At 42.7% G+C, this 26042-nt stretch overlaps 1 protein-coding gene across 6 annotated transcripts in view; it reads right to left on the bottom strand.

Annotated features, from left to right (window-relative positions):
- PLA1A (phospholipase A1 member A) overlaps positions 1-25755 on the bottom strand; it is a 33297-nt gene extending 7542 nt beyond the window's left edge. For 3 of the 6 annotated variants that reach the window (XM_061194201.1, XM_061194200.1, XM_061194199.1), the window contains exons 1-8: positions 25444-25755; positions 17499-17700; positions 15533-15710; positions 14900-15008; positions 13746-13847; positions 11194-11283; positions 1954-2121; positions 473-562 (exon numbers count right to left, since the gene is read on the bottom strand). In XM_061194201.1, the coding sequence (XP_061050184.1) occupies positions 473-562; positions 1954-2121; positions 11194-11283; positions 13746-13847; positions 14900-15008; positions 15533-15710; positions 17499-17700; positions 25444-25516 (1012 nt within the window). In that variant the 5' untranslated portion in view covers positions 25517-25755. The remainder of the gene's footprint in view (positions 1-472; positions 563-1953; positions 2122-11193; positions 11284-13745; positions 13848-14899; positions 15009-15532; positions 15711-17498; positions 17701-25443) is intronic. The other 3 variants (XM_061194198.1, XM_061194197.1, XM_061194196.1) reach the window with 2 other exon arrangements.
- Positions 25756-26042: the final 287 nt, after the last annotated feature.

Raw genomic sequence — 26042 nt, 5'->3', positions numbered from 1 at the left:
AGTAAACAGCTGGAATATGTATATGAAGGTTCAGTATTCCTCACGGACCCTGACCTAGGAGGGCTGCCAGAGTGGGAGACACATAGGATGGGCAATAAGGAGGGGGAAATGTATGCAGGAAGGAGAAATCCAAAAGGTACTCCCAAATACCACTCCAGAGAGAACCTACACTGGAAGGCAGGATTCCATGGTGGGGTGGGGAGGAATGAGAACCAGTGTACTGACAGTAAGATAAGACGCCCCCAAGTTCTCATCCACAGAGCAGTGGTTTGGGCTAGCTCTGAAAAGTTTTGGTTCTATCTAAGACCAGTTGCTGCTGTCCCCCACCTCTCCCTTCCCATGACATTTTTGCCCCAGTTCTTCACCTCCCACTTCAGCTACCATGCTGGGCTGGACACAGCCCAAGGCGGAGCCCTGGACTCAGCTGGGCAGCACACTGGCTGAGCTGAGCAGCTCATTTGCCCACACTCACCACAATATGGAGCCGTGGAAGTGGTCAGGAGGTAGACCCTCACTTCCTTGGGAAGCGGCTCTATCTTAACACCACCTTGTTCCACCAGCCCTGGAGATAAAGAAGCAAAGACAGCAGAGCCCTGAGGAGGCCATTTCAGGGCTCCACAGCACCCAGCCATGTATCGATTAATTCATGCACCCATGTATTCCACAGACAACTGCACTGTATACTCATGATGTGCCATGCCCCGCGGTGAGTCCTGGGATACAAGCAACCCCATCCAGATGGGAATAAACATACAGGTAGACAAAAAATACATTCTGCAGATTATCTGGCCCATTCCCAGGAAGTATTTATAAGAAATTTGAAATGATGTCTTCAACTTGCCAAACAATCTATATGACAGTTGTTTTAATGGCATTTGTATCCTGCGCACTGGAGCACAGGGAGGTGTTTGAGCTGAAGAATAGTGGTTGACAAGTCAGAGAAGGGCATTCCAGGCAGAAAGTACAGTCTGGGCAAAGGGACACAGGGTGAGGAAACATGAAGTACTCTTGGCAGTATGAGTAGTTAGCATCCCTGCGGTGTTTGGAAAAAAGGGGAAGTCTAGCGAGAGATGAGGCGGGGCAGTGTGAAGTTAGACCGTCTGGTCCATCACATCTGTGGGAAACAGTGACATATGCCCGATGAGTAGGAAGTAATGTTGATTCGCTTTATTATGGGAAACCACCCCTACTTTAACATTTTGTCAAGCTGATATTCATTTCATTTCTATAAGCAATGGCAGGCTGCTGCGGTTCTGAGTGGCAGCCAGGAGTGGGAAGTGGGAGAGTGAGGGAGGGGGAGGACCCATTTACACTACCCAGGCGTTTTCCTGGAGCCCTCCACACTGGATGACCCCAGGATATTCACAGCCATGATCTGCACAGGGTGAGTTGAGGCTGGAGCCTCAGCCTTCCTGAGCCCTTCTCTCCAGACTGGCCTGGATCATCCAGGAGTGAGCCCAGGCCACTCGGCAGTTAGGAACCCCTCCAGCTGGCGTGTGGCCTCACACCTCTAAGGTGGGCACAGTGTGCCAGCCTTGGGGATTCCCCCAAAACACTTTGACTTACAGCCTATCAGGATTTGGAGAATGGCTGGCCTAGCGAGGAAGACCTACGGTGAGCATTGGGTCCAAGAGTGGGTACAGGCAATCTGGACTATACTAGTGCTTCTGGAGAGCATCCTGAGGCTGGACTTACATGCCAGTGCCTGTGTGTGTGTGTGAGGGTTGTGTGCAGAGCCAGTATGGCATCAGGCAGCGGTATAGAGGGTGAGGGGTGGGACGCAGAGAGCTAAACACCACCTTCCAGGTGAGGACAGGCTGAACGACTCATTGCTTAAGTTTTCTTTACCCTGCTCGGATAGACCTCTTGACCATAGGAGATCAGGACTTAAAGAGGTGACAAGACTTGAACTTTCCCCAAACTGTCAAAGGAAGCCAAAGGGGTAGCACTTACCGATCCTTGGACAGGAAAGCAGAAAAGGGTTGAAACAATCCAGACAGTGTCCAGCAAGGAAGACCTTGTAGCTGGTACAAGGAAAGGCCATCAATGGACAGGAATTCTCCAGGGCGCTGATGTAGAGGTGCACAGCCCTCATGTGATCACAGATCAGATAACTGTAGCCTGAACAGGGCAAAAAGAACACAACGAAGGTTTCAGTTCAAGACAAATGGAAACTCCCTCCATGCTACTTACTGTAATTCTATTGAATTTTATACTCCAACAGGCTATAAATACATGGGATGTCCCCCGAGCCACATTTTAAAAATATTAATGAACATGGTTACTACACTCTCACTTTTCTTTTTAATTTTCCTTGATAACTTAGTTAATTTACCAAGAAAATTGTTTACATACACACCCATTTTTCCACGATCATAAAAACTCTCAGAAAATGGGAGCATACAGAGAGCTGGCGATCCTGACCCTCCCTCTCAAAACAGATATCTGTCTGTACATTTTTACCTTCTTCAGCATCACCCACCCAACCAATTTTTTACAACCTCATTATACCCAACCCAGCAACAAGACAATCAGGGGAGTCCCCCGCAGTTCACAGTCCATCCATGAAAGCCAATGCGTTAGACCTTCAAGATGGCAGAGTAAGACACGGAGATCAACTCCCTCCCCACATATACATCAAAAATACATCTACATGTGGAACAGCTCCTGTAGAACACCTACTGAACGCTGGCAGAAGACCTCAGACTTCCCAAAAGGCAAGAAAATCCCCACATACCTGGGTAGGGCAAAAGAAAAAAGAAAAAACAGAGACAAAAGAATAGGGATGGGACCTGCCCCTCGGGAAGGGAGCTTTGAAGGAGGAAAAGTTTCCACACACTAGGAAGCCCCTTCACTGGAGGAGACGGCAGGTGGCGGAGCGGGGGAGCTTCGGAGCCACAGAGGAGAGCGCAACAAGAGGGGTGCAGAGGGCAGAGCGGAGAGATTCCCGCACAGAGGATCGGTGCCGACCAGCACTCACCAGCCCGAGAGGCTTGTCTGCTCACCCGCCGGGGCGGGCGGGGGCTGGGAGCTGAGGCTCGGGCTTCGGAGGTCGGATCCCAGGGAGAGGACTGCGGTTGGCTGCGACAACACAGCCTGAAGGGGGCTAGTGCGCCACGGCTAGCACGGAGGGAGTCCGGGAGCAAGTCTGAAACTGCCTAAGAGGCAAGAGACCATTGTTTCGGGTGCACGAGGAGAGGGGATGGAGAGCACCGCCTAAACGAGCTCCAGAGACGGGCGCAAGCCGCGGCTATCAGCGCAGACCCCAGAGACGGTCATGAGACGCTAAGGCTGCTGCTGCAGCCACCAAAAAGCCTGTGTGCAAGCACACGTCATTATCCACACCTCCCCTCCCGGGATCCTGTGCAGCCACCACTGCCAGGGTCCCGTGATCCGGGGACAAGTTCCCCGGGAGAACACATGGTGCGCCTCAGGCTGTTGCAATGTCACACTGGCCTCAGCTGCTACAGGCTCACCCTGCGTTCCAATTATAACTACTGTACCCCTCCCTCCCCCCAGCATGAGACAGCCAGAGCCCCCTAATCAGCCGCTGCTTTAACCCCCTTCTGTCTGGGCCTGGAACAGATGCCTGAGGGCAACCTACACGCAGAGGCAGGGCCAAAACCAAAGCTGAACCCCAGGAGCTGTGCAAACAGAAAGGGAAATTTCTCCGTGCAGCCTCAGCAGCAGAAGATTAAATCCCCACAATCAACTTGAGGTTCCCTACATCTGTGGAGTATCTGAATAGACAACGAATCAACACAAAATTGAGGTGGTGGAATTTGGGAGCAACTGTAGACTTGGGGTTTGCTGTCTGTGACTGATTTGTTTCTGATTTTTATGTTTATCTTAGTATAGATTTTAGCACTTGTTATCATTGGTGGATTTGTTTATTGGTTTGGTTGCTCTCTTGTTTTTATTATTACTATTATTTTATTAATACTTTTAAAAAATAATTTTTATTTTATTTTATTTTTTTTTCTTTCTTTCTTTTTTTCTCCCTTTTCTTCTGAGGCGTGTGGCTGACAGGGTCTTGGTGCTCCGGCCTGGTGTCAGGCTTGAGCCTCTAAGGTGGGAGAGCTGAGTTCAGGACACTGAACCACCAGAGACCTCCTAGCCCCACATAATATCAATCGGCGAGAACTCTCCAAGAAATCTCCGTCTCAATGCTAAGACCCAGCTCCACCCAACGGAGCTGGGCATGGCATAGGGCATCCAGCAAGCTCCAGTGCTGGACGCCCCATGCCAAACAACTAGCAAGACAGGAACACAACACAACCCATTAGCAGAGAGGCTGCTTAAAATCATACTAAGTTCACAGACACGCCAAAACACACCACCGTACACAGCCTTGCCCACCAGAAAGACAAGATCCAGCCCCACCCACCAGAACACAGGCACCGGTCCCCTCCACCAGGAAGCCTACACAAGCCACTGGACCAACCTCACCCACTGGGGGCAGACACCAAAAACAACAGGAACTATGAACCTGCAGCCTGCAAAAAGGAGACCCCAAACACAGTAAGTTAAACAAAATGAGAAAACAGATATATGCAGCAGATGAAGGAGCAAGGTAAAAACCCACCAGACCAAGCAAATGAAGAGGAAATAGGTAGTGTACCTGAAAAAAGAATTCAGAGTAATGATAGTAAAGATGATCCAAAATCTTGGAAATAGAATGCAGAAAATACAAGAAACATTTAACAAGGAACAAGAAGAACTAAAGAGCAAACAAACAATAATGAACAACACAATAAATGAAATTTAAAATTCTCTAGAAGGAATCAATAGCAGAATAACTGAGGCAGAAGAATGGATAAGGGACCTGGAAGATAAAATAGTGGAAATAACTACCACAGAGCCGAATAAAGAAAAAAGAATGAAAAGAATTGAGGACAGTCTCAGAGACCTCTGGGACAACATTAAATGTGCCAACATTCGAATTATAGGGGTCCCAGAAGAAGAAGACAAAAAGAAAGAGTCTGAGAAAATATTTGAAGAGACTATCGTTGAAAACTTCCCTAATATGGGAAAGGAAATAGTTAAGTCCAGGAAGTGCAGAGAGTCCCATACAGGATAAATCCAAGGAGAAACACGCCAAGACACATATTAACCAAATTATCAAAAATTAAATACAAAGAAAAAATATTAAAAGCAGCAAGGGAAAAGCAACGAATAACATACAAGGGAATCCCCATAAGGTTAATAGCTGATCTGTCAGTAGAAACTCTGCAAGCCAGAAGGGAGTGGCAGGACATATTTAAAGTGATGAAAGGGAAAAACCTACAACAAAGATTACTCTACCCAGCAAGGATCTCATTCAGATTCGATGGAGAAATTAAAACTTTTACAGACAAACAGAAGTTAAGAGAATTCAGCACCACCAAACCAGCTCTACAACAAATGCTAAAGGAAATTCTCTAGGCAGGAAACACAAGAGAAGGAAAAGACCTACAATAACAAACCCAAAGCAATTAAGAAAATGGTAATGGGAACATACGTATCGATAATTACCTTAAATGTAAATGGATTAAAAGCTCCAACCAAAAGACATAGACTGGCTGAATGGATACAAAAACAAGACCTGTATATATGCTGTCTACAAGAGACCCACTTCAGACCTGGGGACACATACAGACTGAAAGTGAGGGGTTGGAAAAAGATATTCCATGCAAATGGAAATAAAAGAAAGCTGGAGTAGCAATTCTCATATCAGACAAAATAGACTTTAAAATAAAGCCTATTAAAAGAGACAAAGAAAGACACTACATAATGATCAAGGGATCAATCCAAGAAGAAGATATAATAATTGTAAATATTTATGCACCCAACATAGGAGCACCTCAATACATAAGGCAAATGCTAACAGCCATAAAAGGGGAAATCGACAGTAACACAATTGTAGTAGGGGACTTTAACACCCCACTTTCACCAATGGACAGATCATCCAAAATGAAAATAAATAAGGAAACACAAGCTTTAAATGACACATTAAACAAGATGGACTTAATTGATATTTATAGGACATTCCATCCAAATACAACAGAATACACTTTCTTCACACATGCTCATGGAACATTCTCCAGGATAGGTCATATCTTGGGTCACAAATCAAGCCTTGGTAAGTTTAAGAAAATTGAAATCATATCAAGTATCTTTTTCCAATCACAACGCTATGAGACCAGATATCAATTACAAGGGAAAAAATTAAAAAAATACAAACACATGGAGGCTAAATAATATGCTACTGACTAACCAAGAGATCACTGAAGAAATCAAAGAGGAAATCAAAAAATACCTAGAAACGAATGACAATGAAAACACGATGACCCAGAACCTATGGGATGCAGCAAAAGCAGTTCTAAGAGGGAAGTTTATAGCAATACAATCTTACCTCAGGAAACAAGAAAAATCTCAAATTAACATCCTAACCTTACACCTAAAGCAATTAGAGAAAGAAGAACAAAAAAACCCCAAAGTTAGCAGAAGGAAAGAAATCATAAAGATCAGATCAGAAATAAATGAAAAAGAAATGAAGGAAACAATGGCAAAGATCAATAAAACTAAAAGCTGGTTCTTTGAGAAGATAAACAAAATTCATAAACCATTAGCCAGAGTCATCAAGAAAAACAAGGTCAAGACTCAAATCAACAGAATTAGAAATGAAAAAGGAGAAGTAACAACTGACACTGCAGAAATGCAAAGAATCATGAGGGATTACTACACGCAACCATATGCCAATAAAATGGACAACCTGGAAGAAATGGACAAATTCTTAGAAAAGCACAACCTTCCGAGACTGAACCAGGAAGAAATAGAAAATATAAACAGACCAATCACAAGCACTGAAATTGAAACTGTGATTAAAAATCTTCCAACAAACAAAAGCCCAGGACCAGATAGCTTCACAGGTGAAATCTATCAAACATTTAGAGAATAACTAACACCTATCCTTCTCAAACTCTTCCAAAATATAGCAGAGGGAGGAACACTCCAAAACTCAATCTACAAGGCCACCATCACCCTTATACCAAAACCAGACAAAGATGTCACAAAAACAGAAAACTACAGACCAATATCACTGATGAACATAGATCCAAAAATCCTCAACAAAATACTTGCAAACAGAATCCAACAGCACATTAAAAGGATCATACACCATGATCAAGTGGGATTTATGCCAGGAATGCAAGGATTTTTCAGTATATGCAAATCAACCAATGTGATACAGTATATTAACAAATTGAAGGATAAAAAACTATGATAAACTCAATAGATGCAGAAAAAGCTTTCCACAAAATTCAACACCCACTTATGATAAAAACTCTCCAGAAAGTAGGCATAGAGGGAACTTACCTCAACATAATAAAGGCCATATATGACAAACCCACAGCCAACATCTTTCTCAATGGTGAAAAACTGAAACCATTTCCTCTAAGATCAGGAACAAGACAAGGTTGTCCACTCTTACCACTATTATTCAACACAGTTTTGGAAGTTTTAGCCACAGCAATCAGAGAAGAAAAAGAAATAAAAGGAATCCAAATTGGAAAAGAAGAAATAAAACTGTCACTGTTTGTAGATGACATGATTCTATACATAGAGAATCCTAAAGATGCTACCAGAAAACTACTAGAGCTAATCAATGAATTTGGTAATGTAGCACGATACAAAATTAATGCACAGAAATCTCATGCATTCCTATACACTAATGATGAAAAATCTGAAAGAGAAATTAAGGAAACACTCCCATTTACCATTGCAACAAAAAGAATAAAATACCTAGGAATAAACCTAACTAAGGTGACAAAAGACCTGTATTCATAAAACTATAAGACACTGATGAAAGAAATTAAAGACGATACAAACAGATGGAGAGATATACCATGTTCTTGGATTGGAAGAATCAACATTGTGAAAATGACTATACTTCCCAAAACAATCTACAGATTCAAAGCAATCCCTATCAAACTATCAATGGCATTTTTCACAGAACTAGAACAAAAAATTTCACAATTTGTATGGAAACACAAAAGACCCCGAATAGCCAAAGCAATCTTGAGAAAGAAAAACGGAGCTGGAGGAATCAGGCTCCCTGACTTCAGACTATACTACAAAGCTACAGTAATCAAGACAGTATGGTACTGGCACAAAAACAGAAATATAGATCAATGGTACAGGATAGAATGCCCAGAGATAAACCCATGCACATATGGTCACCTTGTTTTTGATAAAGGAAGCAAGAGTATACAGTGGAGAAAAGACAGCCTCTTCAATAAGTGGTGCTGGGAAAACTGGACAGCTACATGTAAAAGAATGAAATTAGAACACTCCCTAACACCATACACAAAAATAAACTCAAAATGGATTAAAGACCTAAATATAAGGCCAGACACTATAAAACTCTTTGGGGAAAACATAGGCAGAACACTCTATGACATAAATCACAGCAACATCCTTTTTGACCCATCTCCTAGAGAAATGGAAATAAAAACAAAAATAAACAAATGGGACCTAATGAAACAAAAGCTTTTGCACAGCAAAGGAAACCATAAACAAGACGAAAAGAGAACCCTCAGAATGGAAGAAAATATTTGCAAATGAAGCAACTGACAAAGGATTAATCTCCAAAATATACAAGCAGCTCATGCAGCTCAATATCAAAAAAACAAACAACCCAATCCAAAAATGGGCAGAAGACCTAAGTAGATATCTCTCCAAAGAAGATATACAGATTGCCAACAAACACATGAAAGGATGCTCAACATCACTAATCATTAGAGAAATGCAAATCAAAACTACAATGAGGTATCACCTCACACTGGTCAGAATGGCCATCATCAAAAATTCTACAAACAATAAATGCTGGAGAGGGTGTGGAGAAAAGAGAACCCACTTGCATTTCTGGTGGGAATGTAAATTGATACAGCCACTGTGGAGAACAGTATGGAGGTTCCTTAAAAAACTAAAAATAGAACTACCATATGACCCAGCAACCCCACTACTGGGCATATACCTTGAGAAAACCATAATTCAAAAAGAGTCATGTACCACAACGGTCATTGCAGCACTATTTACAGTAGCCAGGACATGGAAGCAACCTACTTGTCCATCGACAGATGAATGGATAAAGAAGATGTGGCACATATAGACAATGGAATATTACTCAGCCATTAAAAGAAACAAAATTGAGTTATTTGTAGTGAGATGGATGGACCTGGAGTCTGTCATACAGAGTGAAGTAAGTCAGAAAGAGAAAAACAAATACCGTATGCTAACATACATATATGGACTCTAAAAAAAAAAAAAAAGGTTCTAATGAACCTAGGGGCAGGACAGGAATAAAGACGCAGACATAGAGAATGGACTTGAGGACACGGGGAGGGGAAAGGGTAAGCCTGGACGAAGTGAGAGAGTGGCATGGACATATATACACTACCAAATGTAAAATAGATAGCTAGTGGGAAGCAGCTACATCGCACAGGGAGATCAGCTAGGTACTCTGTGACCACCTAGAGGGGTGGGATAGGGAGGGTGGCAGGGAGATGCAAGAAGGAGGGGATATGGGGATATATGTATACATATAGCTGATTCACTTTGTTATACAGCAGAAACTAACACAACATTGTAAAGCAATTACACTCCAATAAAGATGTCAAAAAAAAAAAGAAAGGGGAAAGGTTGGTGTATAAGCACATTCATTGTATTATTATTAACAACAATAATAAAAATTGGAACCAACCTAAAAAAAAAAAGCCAGTGTGTTGAGGTTCACCTCACCAAGTGACTGATACACTGAATTTGCCAAATGTCCCAATATAACAGACACTTGGTTTTCTGGTTATTGTTGTTGTTGACTATTTTATTTTATTGAATTTTATTTTATTTTATTTTTATACAGCAGGTTCTTATTAGTTATCTATTTTATACATATTAGTGTATATATGTCAATCCCAATCTCCCAGTTCATCACACCACCACCACCACCACCCACCCCCACTTCCCCCCTTTTGTTGACTATTTTAAAATTTGTAATAATTCACACTGAATGCATTTGCTGGGGCTAAGAGGTCTATAATGAGCCATAACTCCAGGGTTTAGGGTCTTCAGACTCTTCTTTCACCTTGGGACCCCCTCTCTGGGACCAGAACCAAGTCTGAGCTGCTTGCTGACTTTCCTTTCCCCCAGAGTTGGGACACTGTCTATGGCCAACCTCCTTCTAGCTACAACAGGGAGCTGGGAGACACAAACTAAACCCTTCTCAGATTGTGTTATGAAGAAAAAAAAAAGTGGCCAATTAAAATGCCAAAGAAATTTTCAAAAGCCATTAAAATCAAACTATCCCATCTGATCAGAATTGCTGAAAAATTTATGAATTGTTAAAAGAAACATGTTTTTGGAAAATCAGTAAAGTTGGTAAGTTTGGATTAGTGGTTACTCAACACAGTTGTCAAAAGAATCCTTAAAATGTTAAAATTTTGGTAAAGCAGGAAAAGGTTAAAAACATAGTAATTAGAAATCAAAATAAAATTCCCATATGAAATGTTGATAGGTTGGCTATATTCATAAGAATATAAGAAGACTACACAATCCTTAACGCTTAGCTTTTGATAAATTTACAATTATTTAAAATTATGCTAAGAATATATTCAATTAATATATCCAAAAAGAACATTCCAGAAGAATAAATTTAGAAGAGAAGAAATGTATATTCACTGAATGTATTCAAGAAGATTATCTTGAAAGCAATTTTAGAGAACTTAAATTTAGTTAGTTTGGGGAAATGGTCATGCACTGAATTGATCCTTCAGCTAGCTAGCTTTGGGCACATCAGTCTGTTTCTGCCACAACGAGGCTCTGCAGAGGATGTAGCTGCTGTGGACTCTGCCACAAAGTGGGGCCCAGGAAGAAGAGAGGTTATTGGCTTGAGTGATGTTGGATCACAGCAGGGCCTAAGAAGTGGGGAGGGAGCCTAAATATGGAGCAGGCTTTTAATTTCAGGCACTCCTCCCCTAGAATTCCTGGGCTCCAAAGACATCCATTTAATAAATGCTGAGTAAGCTTGATGGGATACAGCAAAGGACACTGTAAGGAAGACCCCCTATGGCGCATACTGGCTGACTCAACACGAAGCCTGTTGGTAAATTCTAGTCTCTGGGGCAGCCAAACACCAACTCTCTCTGGCTTTCTGACCTGCAGAAATGGAGGTGGGACAGCCGGGTTGGTCTTGGCCTCCGTTGACGAAGTAGTCCACATGTCCAACAGGAATCCGAATACCCAAATCTGCAAGGAAGCAGAACCCCGTTACCCTCTTACTGCAGGGGCCTATTTTCCAGGTCCCATAGCAGGGTCCACTGGCAGCAGAGCCTGAGGTCTGACCTTGGGGGCCCACCCCCTCTCTGTGCTGAATGGGTGCCCACTTCATTCCTAAGTGCTGGGAGACTACAGAACTAGCCCTCAGATGGTCTTCTAAACAGGTTTTGCCGTGCTGAAAGGAAGCTAAGAAGAAATTTATAAGAAGATACTCATATTTGCCTAATAAAATCAAGAAAAATATCCCTTAATATAAGTTTTTATGAATCAGTAAATGTTATAATAAGCTTGGTAAATTTCCTTGTTGAATAGTTTCTATTTTGCTTTAAGTGATAGTTCAGATATGTGTGTGTGGGACCACATTTCCAGTCTCCCACATATTTTTGTGCTTTCATGACTGAGCAGAAATATAATCTGGCTACAAAGAGATGAGTTTGAGAGGCTGTAGCCTGCATCTCACCATTGTGACTCTATCTGACCCCTCAGACTCGGTCCGATTCAGCTGCCAAAGACCCTGATTTTCTTCTTCATATTATCTATCACAAATGTAAGCAACTGAGCGTGTATTACTTGCTTAACGTCATCTATCCAGGGGTTAAGTGATGACCTAAAATTCATCCTCGCCCATCATCTGTCGGGTCAGCTCTACCTCCAAAATATATTTTGAGTCTTTCTACTTCTCTCTGTCTCTACTGCCACCACCTTTGCCCATGCCACTATTGTCCCCCTCACCCAGGCCACCACTGCAAACACCCTCCAGTGAGCCTTCCCTTACTGCCCACTGGCAGTCCATTCTCTGCCCAGCAGCCAGAGTATTCTTTTAAGGAAATCCAAATCGCCGCCCTCTCCTCACTGATCATAGAATAAAATTTAAACTCCTCGCCATGTCCAGCCTGGTCCTGCTCCCTTTTCTCAGCACATCACTCACTGCGCTCTAACCACGTGGCTCTTCTGCCCGCCCCCACCCACAAGGCTTTCGTTTTGGCTGTCCTCTCCCCCTAGAGTGTTCTTCTCCCCGCTCTTTCCAGTGCTGGCTCATTCTCATCCACAAAGTCTCACCTCAAATATCACCTCCTTGGCCAGATTTTCCTCAATAATCCTATTTGAAATAGACCCTGAACCCCCTGCTGAGTCACACTTCTCCCATATCCCTCATTATCATAATCAGAGGGTGGAATTATCTTGACTGCTCGCTTGTATGTAAGCTCCACCACGGCAGGGCCTTTACCCGTCTTTTTTCCTGCTCTATCCCCAACACCAGCACAGTACCTGGCACACGTTAGTGCCAAATACTTATTTATTGAACAAATTAGTGAACGAATGCTTGCCGATTAGCTTGTAAGGTCCGTGTGGGCAGGGATCTTATTTGGTGCCTTGTGCATTGCAGTATTCTCAGTGGCTGCTACATAGATCATAAAGACCGACTGAATAAATGGAATGCCTTTTTTTTTCAAATCACATTAGGAAGTGGCTCCAACTTTGAAGGGGACTGAGAGGCCTAGCACAGGTAAACAGGGACCAATGAGTCACCTATTTAGCAAATTTAGGAATATAAGGCGTTAACCTTGTTAATTGACATGGTTAATTAACTTAATAGCTAAGCAGAGGGCTATGGGCTTTGGTTCCTATCTGTGAAATGGAGGTGGGAAAGAGGGTTGAATAATATGATTGCATGAGTTTCTTCCAGAATCCTGAATCTGTGAGTCTTGAATGCTAAAAGAAGGCTTCTAGCCAAATGGAATGAGACATGGCCATCTCTCATGTCTCTGTCTCATCTCTCATTGCAAACTCTTCTGGTCAGAGACAAATGTAATTTCTTCTTGTACCCAACACACTGAGCATGGGGCCTGGCACCAGACTCTGTGGGTGTTTGACGTCGAGTAGAAATGAGGAGGAGTGCCCGCTGGTCAGAAGAGCTTAATTTAGTCATGATGGAGTCAGAGCCGGGGGTTCTTGCCTGTGCCTGTCATTACTGGAGGGGGCAGTTCTCATTCTTCACTAGACTGAGGGCTGGCCTTATCCTCTGGGGAGGAGGGAAGTCCTGATAGGTCTGAGTACCTGCCCCAGGAGTGGAATGCCCCAATTTCCTGGGGCTAGGCATGTTCACCCTGAAAAAGCAGCAAGACTTTCCCAGGCAGAAGTGCCCTCTGAGTACTACCTCAGACAAAGCTTAGTGTTGAATCAGAGTGAGACTCATGACCAAACACTTTTGGTCCACAAATGAGAATCCTCCTTTCTGCTGCTGGCTAAAAATAAAATCATTCATCTCAGTCTTCAGAGAATGACAGAGCTGGAAGAGACTTTCAAGATCATGCTGGTAAACTCCTCATTGCAACAGAAGCTTAGAGGGGAAGGGTCTCCTCCCAGGGCCACACAGATAAATGCCAGCCTCCTGGCCTCTGCCCTGTGCTCATTCCCCCACCCCAGCTCACTGTCCGTGTCTGTGTGGATGGCTTCCACAAAGAGGGCGTCCCCAGGGTCCAGGCGCTCCTCCAGGCTGGCTCTTGTGTACTCCGGTCCAGCAGGGTCCAGGCCTGCAAGGACAGACATGTCAGGGGCCCTTTCGTGTCAGCCACAGGAACCCTCATGGACCCACTGCACACCTACATGGGCAACCCTTCCGGTTCGGATCAGAGTCCCCCAACAAGGACCCAAGGGTGAGAGAACTAGCTCAGGACCACCTTTCCCAGGAAGCTCTACTCTGTTCTCTAACCTCTCAATGACCCAGTTTCTCTGGCTCTGAAATGTGCTTGCTAACACCAACCATTTGGCAAGGATTAATGTCAGTAATATTAATCCTCAGGTAGTAATAACAATGGCTATAATGTTTTGAGTAGTTACTATGTGCCAGGCCTTGTGCTGGGCACTTTCACACTTTGTAGTCCTTACAACAACAGAGCAAAGTAAATATTACTCTCCCCAGGCCTTAGCTTGGATCCCTTTTCCTCTTCCTCCCAAAAAGCAGACTGTGAGACAAGGATTTAAAGTGCAAGTAGCTTATTTGGGAGAAAACCACAGAAAGCGTAGTGAGGGAGTGGAAAAACCAGTCAGAGAACGAAAGAAAATTTTAATGAATAGATTATCTCTTTGGGTCTCATCCCACTGGGGTCCCTCTGAAGGACTCTGTAGAACATGACTCAGAATTATCTCAATGAAGTGCCAGGAAGCCAGAGTATTTACCACACAGCTCTGGTCCCTTATTGATTGAGGGTAGCTCCTGAAGCATAAAGTTCCCAGCACTTTGTAAGTATTTAGCAAAACTGTCTAAAGGTGATTTCCATAGTGGGCCAAGGATATATGAGCTGTTACAACCCATTTTACAGTTGTAGAAACTGAGGCTCAGAAAGAAATACATGGCCTCTAACACTGACATTAGAGATCATGCAATAACAACACAATACCATTTTATCCAAAACGGCCACAATAAGTAAATTTCAGTGGTGATTGATGACTTGATCATAAGAACAAAGGCCCAACACTTCCCTCTGCCTGCCTTAGCAAAGGCTCTTCCAGGTCATGATCTCTCTCTCGCTCTCTCTCGCTCTCTCTCTCTAAACCTGAGAGGATGGGCAGGGAAGAATGTTACCTGTGATCCGTCCCAGCTGGCCTTTGTAGAAATGTCCTACCATGCCCCCTACGTGGGCCCCCAGGCTGACACCAATGATGTGGATTGAGGACTCTGACACACCCAGCACCTAGAACGGGCATTTACAGTGAGTTACATTTGTGTCACAGCAGCCCCTGGCCTTACAAGGGTAACACTTTTCCCTGAGGCATCAGAAGCAGAAGGTCTTGGGCATGACACACCAGCCACACATGTTTTGGGAAAAAGTGCAGAATCTCACCCTGTTAATCACTTGCCCTCTCCCTGGGCTCCCCACCTTGACAACCCACTCACTTTCCCTTTGGTGTCCAAAGTATGTGAGGCATGACCATGGCCATTTCCTCTTGAGGACCTAGAAGAGTCAGCCATTGGCACCTCTGATGTAACATGCAGTGGCGTGTTGTACAGAGGAACAGCGGGAGGCTCAGAGAGGTTCAAAAACCTGCCCAAGGTCAGCACTGTACGCGGCTAGGTTGGGATTTGAACCGAAGACCCACAGACTACTGGGTGGCTCTGCTTCCACCTAAAGCTCCTTCTCACATGTCATTTCTTTCTTTCTGACCCCTTGCTTCCCCGTAAGCAGCCAGAACTCACCCTAAGCTCTTCTACACCTACCAGGAGTTTACGGAGGAAACGGGAGATCTCGAGTCCCAGCTTAACCACATTTTCCACGGCTGAGAAGTAGACACCTGTAGAGCCATAAACCCAGTCCACAGCGATCACGTTAACATCTGCTGCCTGCAGAAGGGCACCGATGAATTTATCAATCCAGGAAGGCTTTGTTCCTAAAGCCCTAGACGTGGGGCCAAGAAAGGATAGGAAAATTATCTTCCCAGCCAGCAACCATTGTCATGGAAATTACAATGACATTTCTATAAACAGAACAAACCCAGAGAAAAGGTCACAAGTAAGCGGGGGTGGGGTGGGGTGGGGGCGGTATGGGCACTAAATCCTACAACGCTTTGAGCATAAGGAGGACATAATCTCAAAGTTAGCAGGGCTCCTGACTGCACATGTGGAGCCTGTGTGTAAATTATAAAAGAGTACCTTTGTTCCAGGTGGATGTAGCCTGAGGCCAGGGCTCAGAGCTCAGGTCAGTGTTCAGCCCCACCGGCCCTCAGTCAGGTACCTTTGTGTAATGCATACACCACACAAACCACTGCGCTGACCCTGCTTGTGCTACTCATGGGAAAGAAAAGATAGCTTTGTGTATTTGAGTTAAGATTTGCAATCTTAATTCTCATTCTATAATATAGGCTCTTTCCTTGAGGATGTTTTCATTTACTCATTCATTCATTCACTCTTTCCTTCATTCAACAAATGGGCCAGGCAGTATGCCAGGTGCTTTGTGAGAAATGAAGATAAATAAGATATATTCCTTATCCTTCTGGAACTTAGAGTATAATAGGACTTTTCTAGGAAAAGAAGAAGAATAGGAAAAATTTCAGAGAGCTTTCCCAAGAGATTGGGAATGGGGAAGATGTTTTCTCAATGGCCCAGAGCTTGCTCGCGTGGACAGGGGAGCCCAGACTGGGTGTATGCCAGGGAACGTGGCTTTGGGGCATCTGGGAGCGGGCAGCGTGGTGAGGCTGCTGAGCTCTTCAGCTCCATTAGCTATCTCTGGGTTGAGGGCACACACTCAGCCTTGGGTAGTGGCTGAATGCAAGATTTGCCAGAGAAGAGACTTCGGCACAAGAGAGAGAAGGGAGGCCTGAGGGAGGATGTGGCTGGGACCCTGGAGTGAGGGACTGGAGAGGCAGAGAGAACCCAGAGATGAGGAAATGGGGATCCTCTGTGCAGTGCCCCACTGTCCACCTCTTCATCGGGTACCCCCAACTGCAGCTGCTCCACAGTGCTACTCTTTCACCATGTTCTCTCCCTCTCTCCTCTCAGCAACTTTTTTCTGTTTCCGGCATTCTCAGTGGGCTTTGGAGAGAAGATGTTGGAAGAAAGGGTGGTGATTAAATTGGGACTCAGAGACTATGCATTACAACAAAATTTGGCCTGCAGGGCCTCAAAGAAGTTGAAGAGGTGTGTAGCGCCTGAGAAACGCTAACCTCTGGGAGTGATGGACGTGAAAGTTTCTTAGGTCATGAAACCCAGGAAAAAGAGAAGAAGAGGAGATAAAACCCTGGATAAAAACACCACAATGTTACCCCTGAGTGATTGCACAAAGCCTACGACCTCACTGGCTGAGATGAATCATGCAACCCACACTTCAGGGAGGAAAGGATCACTGAGACAATCTCTACAACTTCCCTTTTATTCAGATATGGAAACCGAGCCTCCGTGTGCTAAAGTGACTTGCCCAGGGTCACACATATTTACAGTTGGAGAGTGTGTCCAGGGTCCCACATATTTACAGTTAGCAGAGGAGTAACGTATGTGACCAACAAGAAAGAACAACACGATGTGTGTTCAGGCTGCTATGAGACATCTTCAAAGTCAGCAGGAGGTGAGTAATGGGACCTGTGACAGGCAGTAAATCCATTTCTCCTTTGCTCCCCACTAACTTCCTATGGCATTATGGTCACTTTCTAGCTCTTAGCTGAGGTGATCCTATTGGTTGGTTGGCTCCCACCTGAATCCATGGATAACTAGCTTGGTTCCTAGAGTGGCATTGAACCCCGAGTTCTGGATGTCACTATTTTCTTCCACGAGCTGCCCACAGCGAGGATCAGAAGGGGTGAAGAGGAGAAACTGGACTTTGAGATTGGTGCCTCGGAGAAGATTAGCATTCTGGAAGTCAGTGCACTTTGTCTGTGGGGTAGGAGGTATATCTCCTAGAGGAAAAAACAAACAAACAAATAAAAAACCAAGAAACATCCAAGGTGAGGTCATCTGTTCTTAAAAGGAAAAAAGGTGTTCTTGAAAGGAAGAGAGAAACAGGAACTTACAGACATTCATCATAAATCAGCAAGTGTAATAATCAGACTCATTTATTAAAGGCATCACTTCTGTAACCAAAATCTGTGAATATTTTTCATGTATAAAGATAAAATACCAGAGAAGAATATGAATATTGCTCAGCTAGAGAAGATTAAAGGCCATGGTGAAATGGATATTGTCATGGGCTAAACTGAGTCCCCCCACCCCTGCATAAATTCATGTGTTGAAGTCCTAACCCCTAATACCTCAGAGTGTGACTATATTTGGAGATAGGGTCCCTACAGAGGTAATTACATTGAAATGAAGCCATTAGGGCAGACCCTTATTCAATATGACTGGTGTCCTAATAAGAAGAGGCAATTTGGTCACAGAGAAGAAAGATGATGTGAAGACACATGGAGTAGACAGCCATCTACAAGCCAAAGAGAGAGGCCTGGAATGGCTCTTTCACTCACAGCCCTCAGAAGGAACAAACCCTACTGCCACCTTAATCTCAGACTTCCAGCCTCCAGAACTGGGAGATGATAAACTTCTGTTGTTTAAGCCACCCAGTCTCTGGCATTTTGTTACAGCAGTCCTAGCTAAGTAATACAGTTTTCTGGGCTATGAAATGAGCAGTTGCCCTGGGGACTAGGCCCATTCTGGTCTGAGCACCCCATTCCAGAGGGTTTCAAACTCCCCCCTCCAGCCTCATCACTTCTTTTCCTTATGAGCAGTCCAGAGCCACTCCAGAGCCTTCCAGCGCCCAGCACATGGCTGCCCAGCCAGATGGTAGAGAGGACCCTTAATGAGCTGTATGTATTCTATGGTGCCTTCCAACAGGTACGTTTAAACGGGATATTTTATGGTCAAGGTCACTGAAAGGCCTTCTACAACACTGAACCGAAACAGCAGCATGAAACTCCTGCTTCCCAGGGAGCTAAAAATCTGGCCTATCTTCAACACCCAACAGCCCGCTCTCACGCCTGTGATAAAGACGGGGGGGGCACCTGACACCCAGTTGGTCTTACAGAAAAAGACCGGCAGGAGCAGCAGGGCACACACTGTCGCACTGGCCCCCCAGCCCTGAAGTCCTGGTGCTGTTAGCAGCTACCTCACATTCCTGCCATGGGACAAAACTATCTGCAGAATCAGAAGACAGGTCCAGATTGCACACTGATTTGTGCAGGGCTCTTCACGAGGAAGACAGCTATTTCAGGTTTCTGGAATGGTTATCTGCCTTCAGAGGTAACGGGGGAGCACATGTACAACAAGCAAGTGGATGTGGGGTGCGCTGGGCTGTGGTACTGTGAGCAGATTGTGGGAACCGCACCCTTAGAGAGTGCTGACAGCGGTTTCCTCACCTTTGCACCTAAGCCCCAGACCTGGTCCCCGAGCCCCCTTGTATCTCCCTTCTGAGCAGCCAGGTCTTAGACACCCCGGCGATGAAGCCCACTGTGACTGTGACTCTGCAGGCCCCCAGGCTCCTCAGCCTGTGGCAACTTGAGCTCCCATGGAACACAAGAGAGAACGATGCCTGACTTGACTACTTCATCTGCCTTCCCCCAGCTTTTTGAAGAAAAGATGAAAGGACTCTGCTTGAGCATGAGACTTGAACCACATACATGAATACATTTGTTCTATTGGTCATGTAGGGAAGTTTGCATCCATCAGACAGAGAATTAAGAGTCATTTTAAATAAGCATAGTATGTCACAGAGCAAGGCCCAACAAGCATCACAGAATCAATATATTCCAGACAACATTATCTAAATAAGATGTAATAAAATTAGAAATCAGTAACAAAAGTTATTTAAAGACACATTTGGAGATTTTAAAATTCCCTTTTAAGTAATGAATGAGTTAAAGAATAATCACAATGGAGACTAGAGAATATTAAAAACTAAATAACAATAAAACCAATACAATATCAAAACTTGAGTTAAAGTAGCTAAAACAGTACTAGGCTGATATCTGTAACCATAAATGTAAATATCAGGGGAAAATGGGGAAAGACACAGATTAGGTAAATTAACCTTATAACTCAGAAAGCTGAAAAAGAATAATACAGCAACACCAAATAAAATGTAGGGAAAGAAATATAAAGGAAATAGTTAAGGGACTTCCCTGGTGGCGCAGTGGATGAAAAAAAAAATCTGCCTGCCAATGCAGGGGACACAGGTTCGAGCCCTGGTCCTGGAAGATCCCACATGCCATGGAGCAACTAAGCCCGTGTGCCACAACTACTGAGCCTGCACTCTAGAGCCCAAGAGCCACAACTACTGAAGCCCGCGCGGCTAGAGCCCGTGCTCCGCAGCAAGAGAAGCCACCACAATGAGAAGCCCGTGCACCACAACAAAGAGTAGCCCCCATTCGCCACAACTATAGAAAGCCCGCGCACAGCAATGAAGACCCAATGCAGCCAAAAATAAATAAAATTAAATCTTAAAAAAAAAAAAAAAGGAAGTAGTTGAAATTAAAGAAAACAATGAATATGAACAGCATCAGTAGCTGCTCAGTCAATGCAGTTGCTCAGGCCGACCTTCCTGGAGAAATCTTTGACACTTTGCTTTCTGCCACCCCCGTACAATGGTGAGTAAATCCTCAGAACACAATATTCAGAATTAAACCATTCTCACTACCTACGCTGGCACCACCTTGGTTTAAGCCACCATCAGCTCTCAAAATTATGTAGCCTGTAATGCTTTTCCTGCCTTCATTCTTGTCCCCCTTCAGTCTATTTGCAACACAGTAGTAGAAAAGTAAATCAAATCACGTCACATCTCTGTGCAAAAGCCACCAAGGCATTTCACTCAGAATAAAATCCAAAGTCCTAACAGTGGAAGAAAGCCCTAAATGTCTTAGACCATCCCCTTGGGGAGCCCTTCACCTGTCTGACTATTGCTTCCTCTGTTCTAGCCACTGTCCTCCTAGCTCTTCCTCTCTCTAGACAGGTTCCCACCTGAGGGTCTTTGCACTAGCCATTCCTTCTGCCCAAAGTGTCTTTCTCTGGACATCCACGTGACTAATTCCTTCTCCTCCTTTAAGTCTTTGCTTGTCAAATGTCATCTTCTTTCCTCTAACCCCCTATTTATTTATTATTTATTTGGCTACACTGGGTCTTAGTTGCGGCATGTGGGATCTAGTTCCCTGACGAGTGATCGAACCCAGGCCCCCTGCATTGTAAGTGTGGAGTCTTAGCCGCTGGACCACCAAAGAAGTCCCTAACCCTCTATTTAAAATTGCAATCTGCCTATGTGCCTCACCTCCGTTCTCTCAATTTTCTTTATCCTGATCTGTTTATTTTTATAGCAATCATCACCTAATGAAGATTTTTTATTTACCAGTTTATTATTAAATGTATTATTTATTAATTTCCCCACATTAGAAGATACTTTCAAAGAAGGAAGGGATTTTTATCCATTCTGTTCACTCTACTGCCTAGAATAGAACCTGCCACACACAATAAACACCAAAAGGTAGTTCTTTGAAAAGAATAATAAACTAGATGTACTTAAAAAAAAAAAAACCAGATGTGCTTTTGATGATAGAGTAAGAAAAAAAGGGAGAAGTCACAAATAAACAATATAGAGAATTAAAAGGGGATGTAAGTCCAGTAGATTTTTTAAACCACAAAATAGCATGTTTATATCCATCCAACAGTTAAAAAATAGATATTTTCCTAGAAAGTTGATAATTCCCTAGAAAACTATAGCTTACTAAAACTTAGTCAAGAAAGAAAAAACAGAAAATCAAATGTAAAACTGTAGTATAAAGGAATTGAAACAGTAGTTTTAAATCTATTCATCAAAAAACTATCAGGACAGATTTCACAGAGAAGTTCTAACAATCCTTCAATTCCTATCTTACACATACTGTTCCGGAGAAAAGAAAAGGGGAGAAAGAATCCAAACTCATTCTATGAAAATAGCCAAAATGTCAAAACTGGACAAGGAAAGAAGGAGAAAGGAAAACTAAAGGCCAGTTTCACTATTACACACAGACATAAAAATCCTAGATAAAATGTCAAATCCTTCAAGGATAACAAGTATACATCATGGCCAAGCAGGGTTTAATCCAAAAAATGAAAAGATGGTTTAACATTAGAAAATGTATTAATGTAATTCACATATGAACAAATTAAAGAAAAAAACCATATGCTCAACTCAATAGATGGAGGGAAAAAACACACAATAAAATTCAATACCCAACACTCCTTACCATAAGAAAGGAAGGGTACCTACCGAAAGCCTATAGCAATGATTATAGTTATTGGTGAAATGTTAGAAGCATTCCATGCAGAACTGGGAACAAATGAGAATGTCTGCTATCAGTGCTTCTATTAAATATTGGACTGGAAGTTCTAGTCCTAGCTAGTAAAACAAGACAATAAAATAGGATAAAGATTATAATGTCTGAAAAGGGGGAGAAAAAATTGCCAATATTTGCAGACGATAGGATTGAACTGTCCGTCATTCAAGACTATGGAACGTGGCACCGTGAATCATGCTCAGATACCCCATCCCTCCAAGCACCACTTCAGCCAAAGAGTAATGACAGATGAATATCCAAAAGAGAGGGAGAAAAAGACATAGACGATCTCAAACATAAAAATAATATCTCCAAAACAGGAACAAGAATAGAATTGCAAAATGGTGATGGGTTCCAGGTCTGAGAGAAGACAGTGGTTGTAAGAATGCAGTTTTGTGAGGTAAGCGGGATCCAAAAGTGCTCCAAGTCAGGTGTGGAAGACCCACCAGTGGTAGCCAGCGGTGGAGAGGGGCTCCCCAACTCGGGAAAGGAAGCTAACAACAAAAACAATACAAACAAAAACAGCTATTGACTTTTTACTGGGCTATAGCTTTATTTAGGGAGACAGGATGGAAAGACAAGGCCTCACTCACAGGAGCTGAGACAACGCACATTTCTGGAGGAGAGAGGGCAAAGATGGGGGCTCGGGTGGGGAGACAGAGAGATGAAGAGAGAGACTGAAAACAAACTTTTCATTGAAAATTAAAATGAAACTTATCTATTGTGTCAGAAGTCAAGATAAGAGTTATCTTTGGGTCAGTAGTGAGTAAGATGGGATACAGGGAATGGGTTTTAAGAATCTGGTAACATTTTATTTCTTGATCTGAACGATGGTTACACAGGTGAAATCATTCTGAAAATTCATTAACCTGTGTATTAATAATCTGTGTACCTTTCTGTATGTATGTTGTACTTCAATAACTAGTTTACTTTTAAAAAAGCTTGAAAACAAATATATAAAGAAATCAAATGTTTACACAGATAGTCGATAAAGCCAATAAGTGGATCATGAATTCATTCCAGGTGAAATAAAGTTTTAAAAATCTTTGACAAAGCTTTAAAATAAGTATGCTGAGAATATACAAGGATAAAAATAAAGACAGAGCATAAGAAATTATGAAATAAAAACGGGCATAAATGATACAATATATAGTAAAAAGCTAATTAGGAAATGGAAATGAAAAAGATAGTCATGGAAATAAAATGGAATCAATGCTATAATATCTAGTACAGAAGAAGTAAAAGAAGCTTTTTAATATGAAAGTGCAGTTAAAAAGTATAGACAATAGATGGAGAGGCTCCAACATTTAACTAGTAGCTGTTCTCTAAAGGAAGAGAATGGGAGAAGAAACAATATTTTGAAAAGGTAATTGCTAAGAATTTTTCATAACTGAAAAAAGATATGAGCTGTCTAATCACAAGTTATACTCAGGGTAATGAGCAAGATAAAAAATAAATAAATCTATACAAATAGGCAGATGATAGTAAAACTGCAGAACATTAAGTATAAAAGATATTCTTAAAAATTCCCAGACAAATGCATTGGCAAATTTAAAAGCAATGAAAAATATAATTCCCTGAAACTGACTCAAGAAGAAATAAAAATCCAAATAAACCCACTAGCACCAAAAAAAAAAAGATCAAACTGGTAATCAAGAGTCTTCTCTGGCCCTAAAATACGCTAGAGCCAGATGGTTTTATTTGAGAACTCCACCAAACCTCTAAATTACAAGTAACCTTTATCTTATATAAAACTGTTTCATAGAACAGAAACTTATTTTATGTGGTTATAATCATCTTAGTATCAAGACCAGAGAAGGGCAATACAAGAAAAAAAAATGATAGATAAATTTCCTTTATGAACAAATACACAAAATAATAAATATAAATATATACAAAAATAAAAATAAATGTTGGCAAATAAAATTCAACATCATATTAAACAATACCCCACAGGAGTAGGAAAAAAACAATACTCCATGACCACAAGATTTGTCCCTGGTGATCTTCATCTAAACCCATAGAGTTTAGAAGAAAATATGAAAGATTATTTTTATAAAAAGATTGCTTAAACAAGACACCAGAAGCACAAATCACAATAAGAAATAAAAATTAAGACAACAGTGTAGTACTATTTTTTCTATGAGATTGACAATATGAAAAACATTTGATAATACAAAGTGTCGTTGGAGAGGGTGGGAAAACAGACGTGCTCACGTACTAATCAACAGTTATAACTTCTTTGCAGGGCAGTTTTTCTCACATTTATCAAAAATGTGTAAGATATAAATCCTTTTAGATCTAGCATATAGTGTATAAACAGCCACTTCATAAAACAAGATATATGATCACTTTACATACACACACGCACACACACACATGCACTCAAGTAAATGATTGCGTTAGGAGAAAGCACACATGAAGCTAAGTAGCACCTTTTCAACGCTACCCGTTGAGGCAGGGAAGGGGTGAGCAGAGGTCTGTGGTGTTGCAAGGGAAGTATGAATCATGGAGGCCTTCTTGGAAGACGTGAAGAGCAGAAATGAACAAAAAGGTAGTGTGAGCAACTACAGGCAGAAAGAATGACACACCCTAAAGCTGGGGAATGAGAATTAAATGTCTCGTGGACATGACACAAAAGCAGTCTGCTGTTGGGGGCAGAGGGAAGGGAGCTTTCCAAGGGTGATGCCACTGCTGGTCAGAGGAGGGGATTTTACTCCTCAGAGATGCCCTATGCCATAAGAGGGTTTAGATTTGCTATATTAAGCAAGGGAGAGCGGTGGGTGGGGTTTTCACTGGGAAAAGCACGATGCAAATGGCATCTGAGGGAAACTGTGCTAAAGGTCGTTGGTTATCTGTGGTGAACAGGACTAGTTATCATAGTACTGCCAGGAGGGATGACAACCCTGAACTTGAGCTGGGTCGGCAAGATTAGAAAGGACCTCTAACAATCTCAATGACAAAATTGTTGTTAGTTTGGAAATTTTAAATTTTAAAATTAAATATATCTTGGAACAATGGATATTTATAGGGTGAAAATGAATCATGTTTTGGAATTAATCACATTTTATGTTTTTATACTCTTCCTGGCTTGTGCAAGGTGAAAAGGAGTAACGCAGATTTTAGAAAAATGAGTAAAACAACTAGAGGAAGTTCAATTTTTGTGACTTAAGAAAGTGCTGTCATTCCCATTATGATTGAAGGTTTTTTTCTCCCTCTTTTAAATTCATCTCAGGAGAGGGCTTTTAGGGGACCTTCCAAAGGTTAGCGCTACATAAATAGATGGCTGGAAAAAATAGAATTATTGACCGAAAGAAGTCCCACCCAAGGCCCCAGCCCCCGACTTACCTGTACTTCCAACACTGAGCCACAGAAGGAGCCCCCATGACCAGAAGCAGCCCTCCCAGGGGTCTGGGGGCATCGTTGAGCTGGAAGTCTCAGAGCTGGGGTGAAGCCGACCCCTAATGACAAAGAGATCTCATAACCCAGCCTCTCACAGTTTTGAACACTAAACACCCACTTGGGTCTCACTAATCATTAACTGGCCTCATGACCTGTAACAGGTCTCTCCCTATTTGTTTAACTTCCCCAGTTTTTCTGTTTCTTCTTCTCAATGAAAAGAAATATACTTTTTCTTTTCTTTTCTTTTAAGCAGGGGACATTGAAACACATTGCCCTTCCTCTCTGAGCCAAACATCATCAGGAAACTATTTCCTGCACCTCTCCCACTTCCCATTATAAAATGTTAGTAAAAACCAAAGCAGAAGTCTTTCATCTCTAGGGGATCACAAACCCACATTGTCCCGGAGTCATCTGTGGACGTGTCTGCCCCCTAGGAGGACTCTGAGTGGCTTGAGGGCAAAGACATTCTCTTTTCATTTTTGAGTCCCCAGTGCCCAGCACAGAGCTGAGCTGACAATGTATTAATATGTTTACTGTACATTTAA

This window comes from Eubalaena glacialis, chromosome 6 (assembly GCF_028564815.1).
Source record: "Eubalaena glacialis isolate mEubGla1 chromosome 6, mEubGla1.1.hap2.+ XY, whole genome shotgun sequence".
Classification (NCBI taxonomy): domain Eukaryota; kingdom Metazoa; phylum Chordata; class Mammalia; order Artiodactyla; family Balaenidae; genus Eubalaena; species Eubalaena glacialis.
Note: the sequence above shows the minus strand (reverse complement) of the source record. Positions and strands in the feature narration are given on the sequence as shown.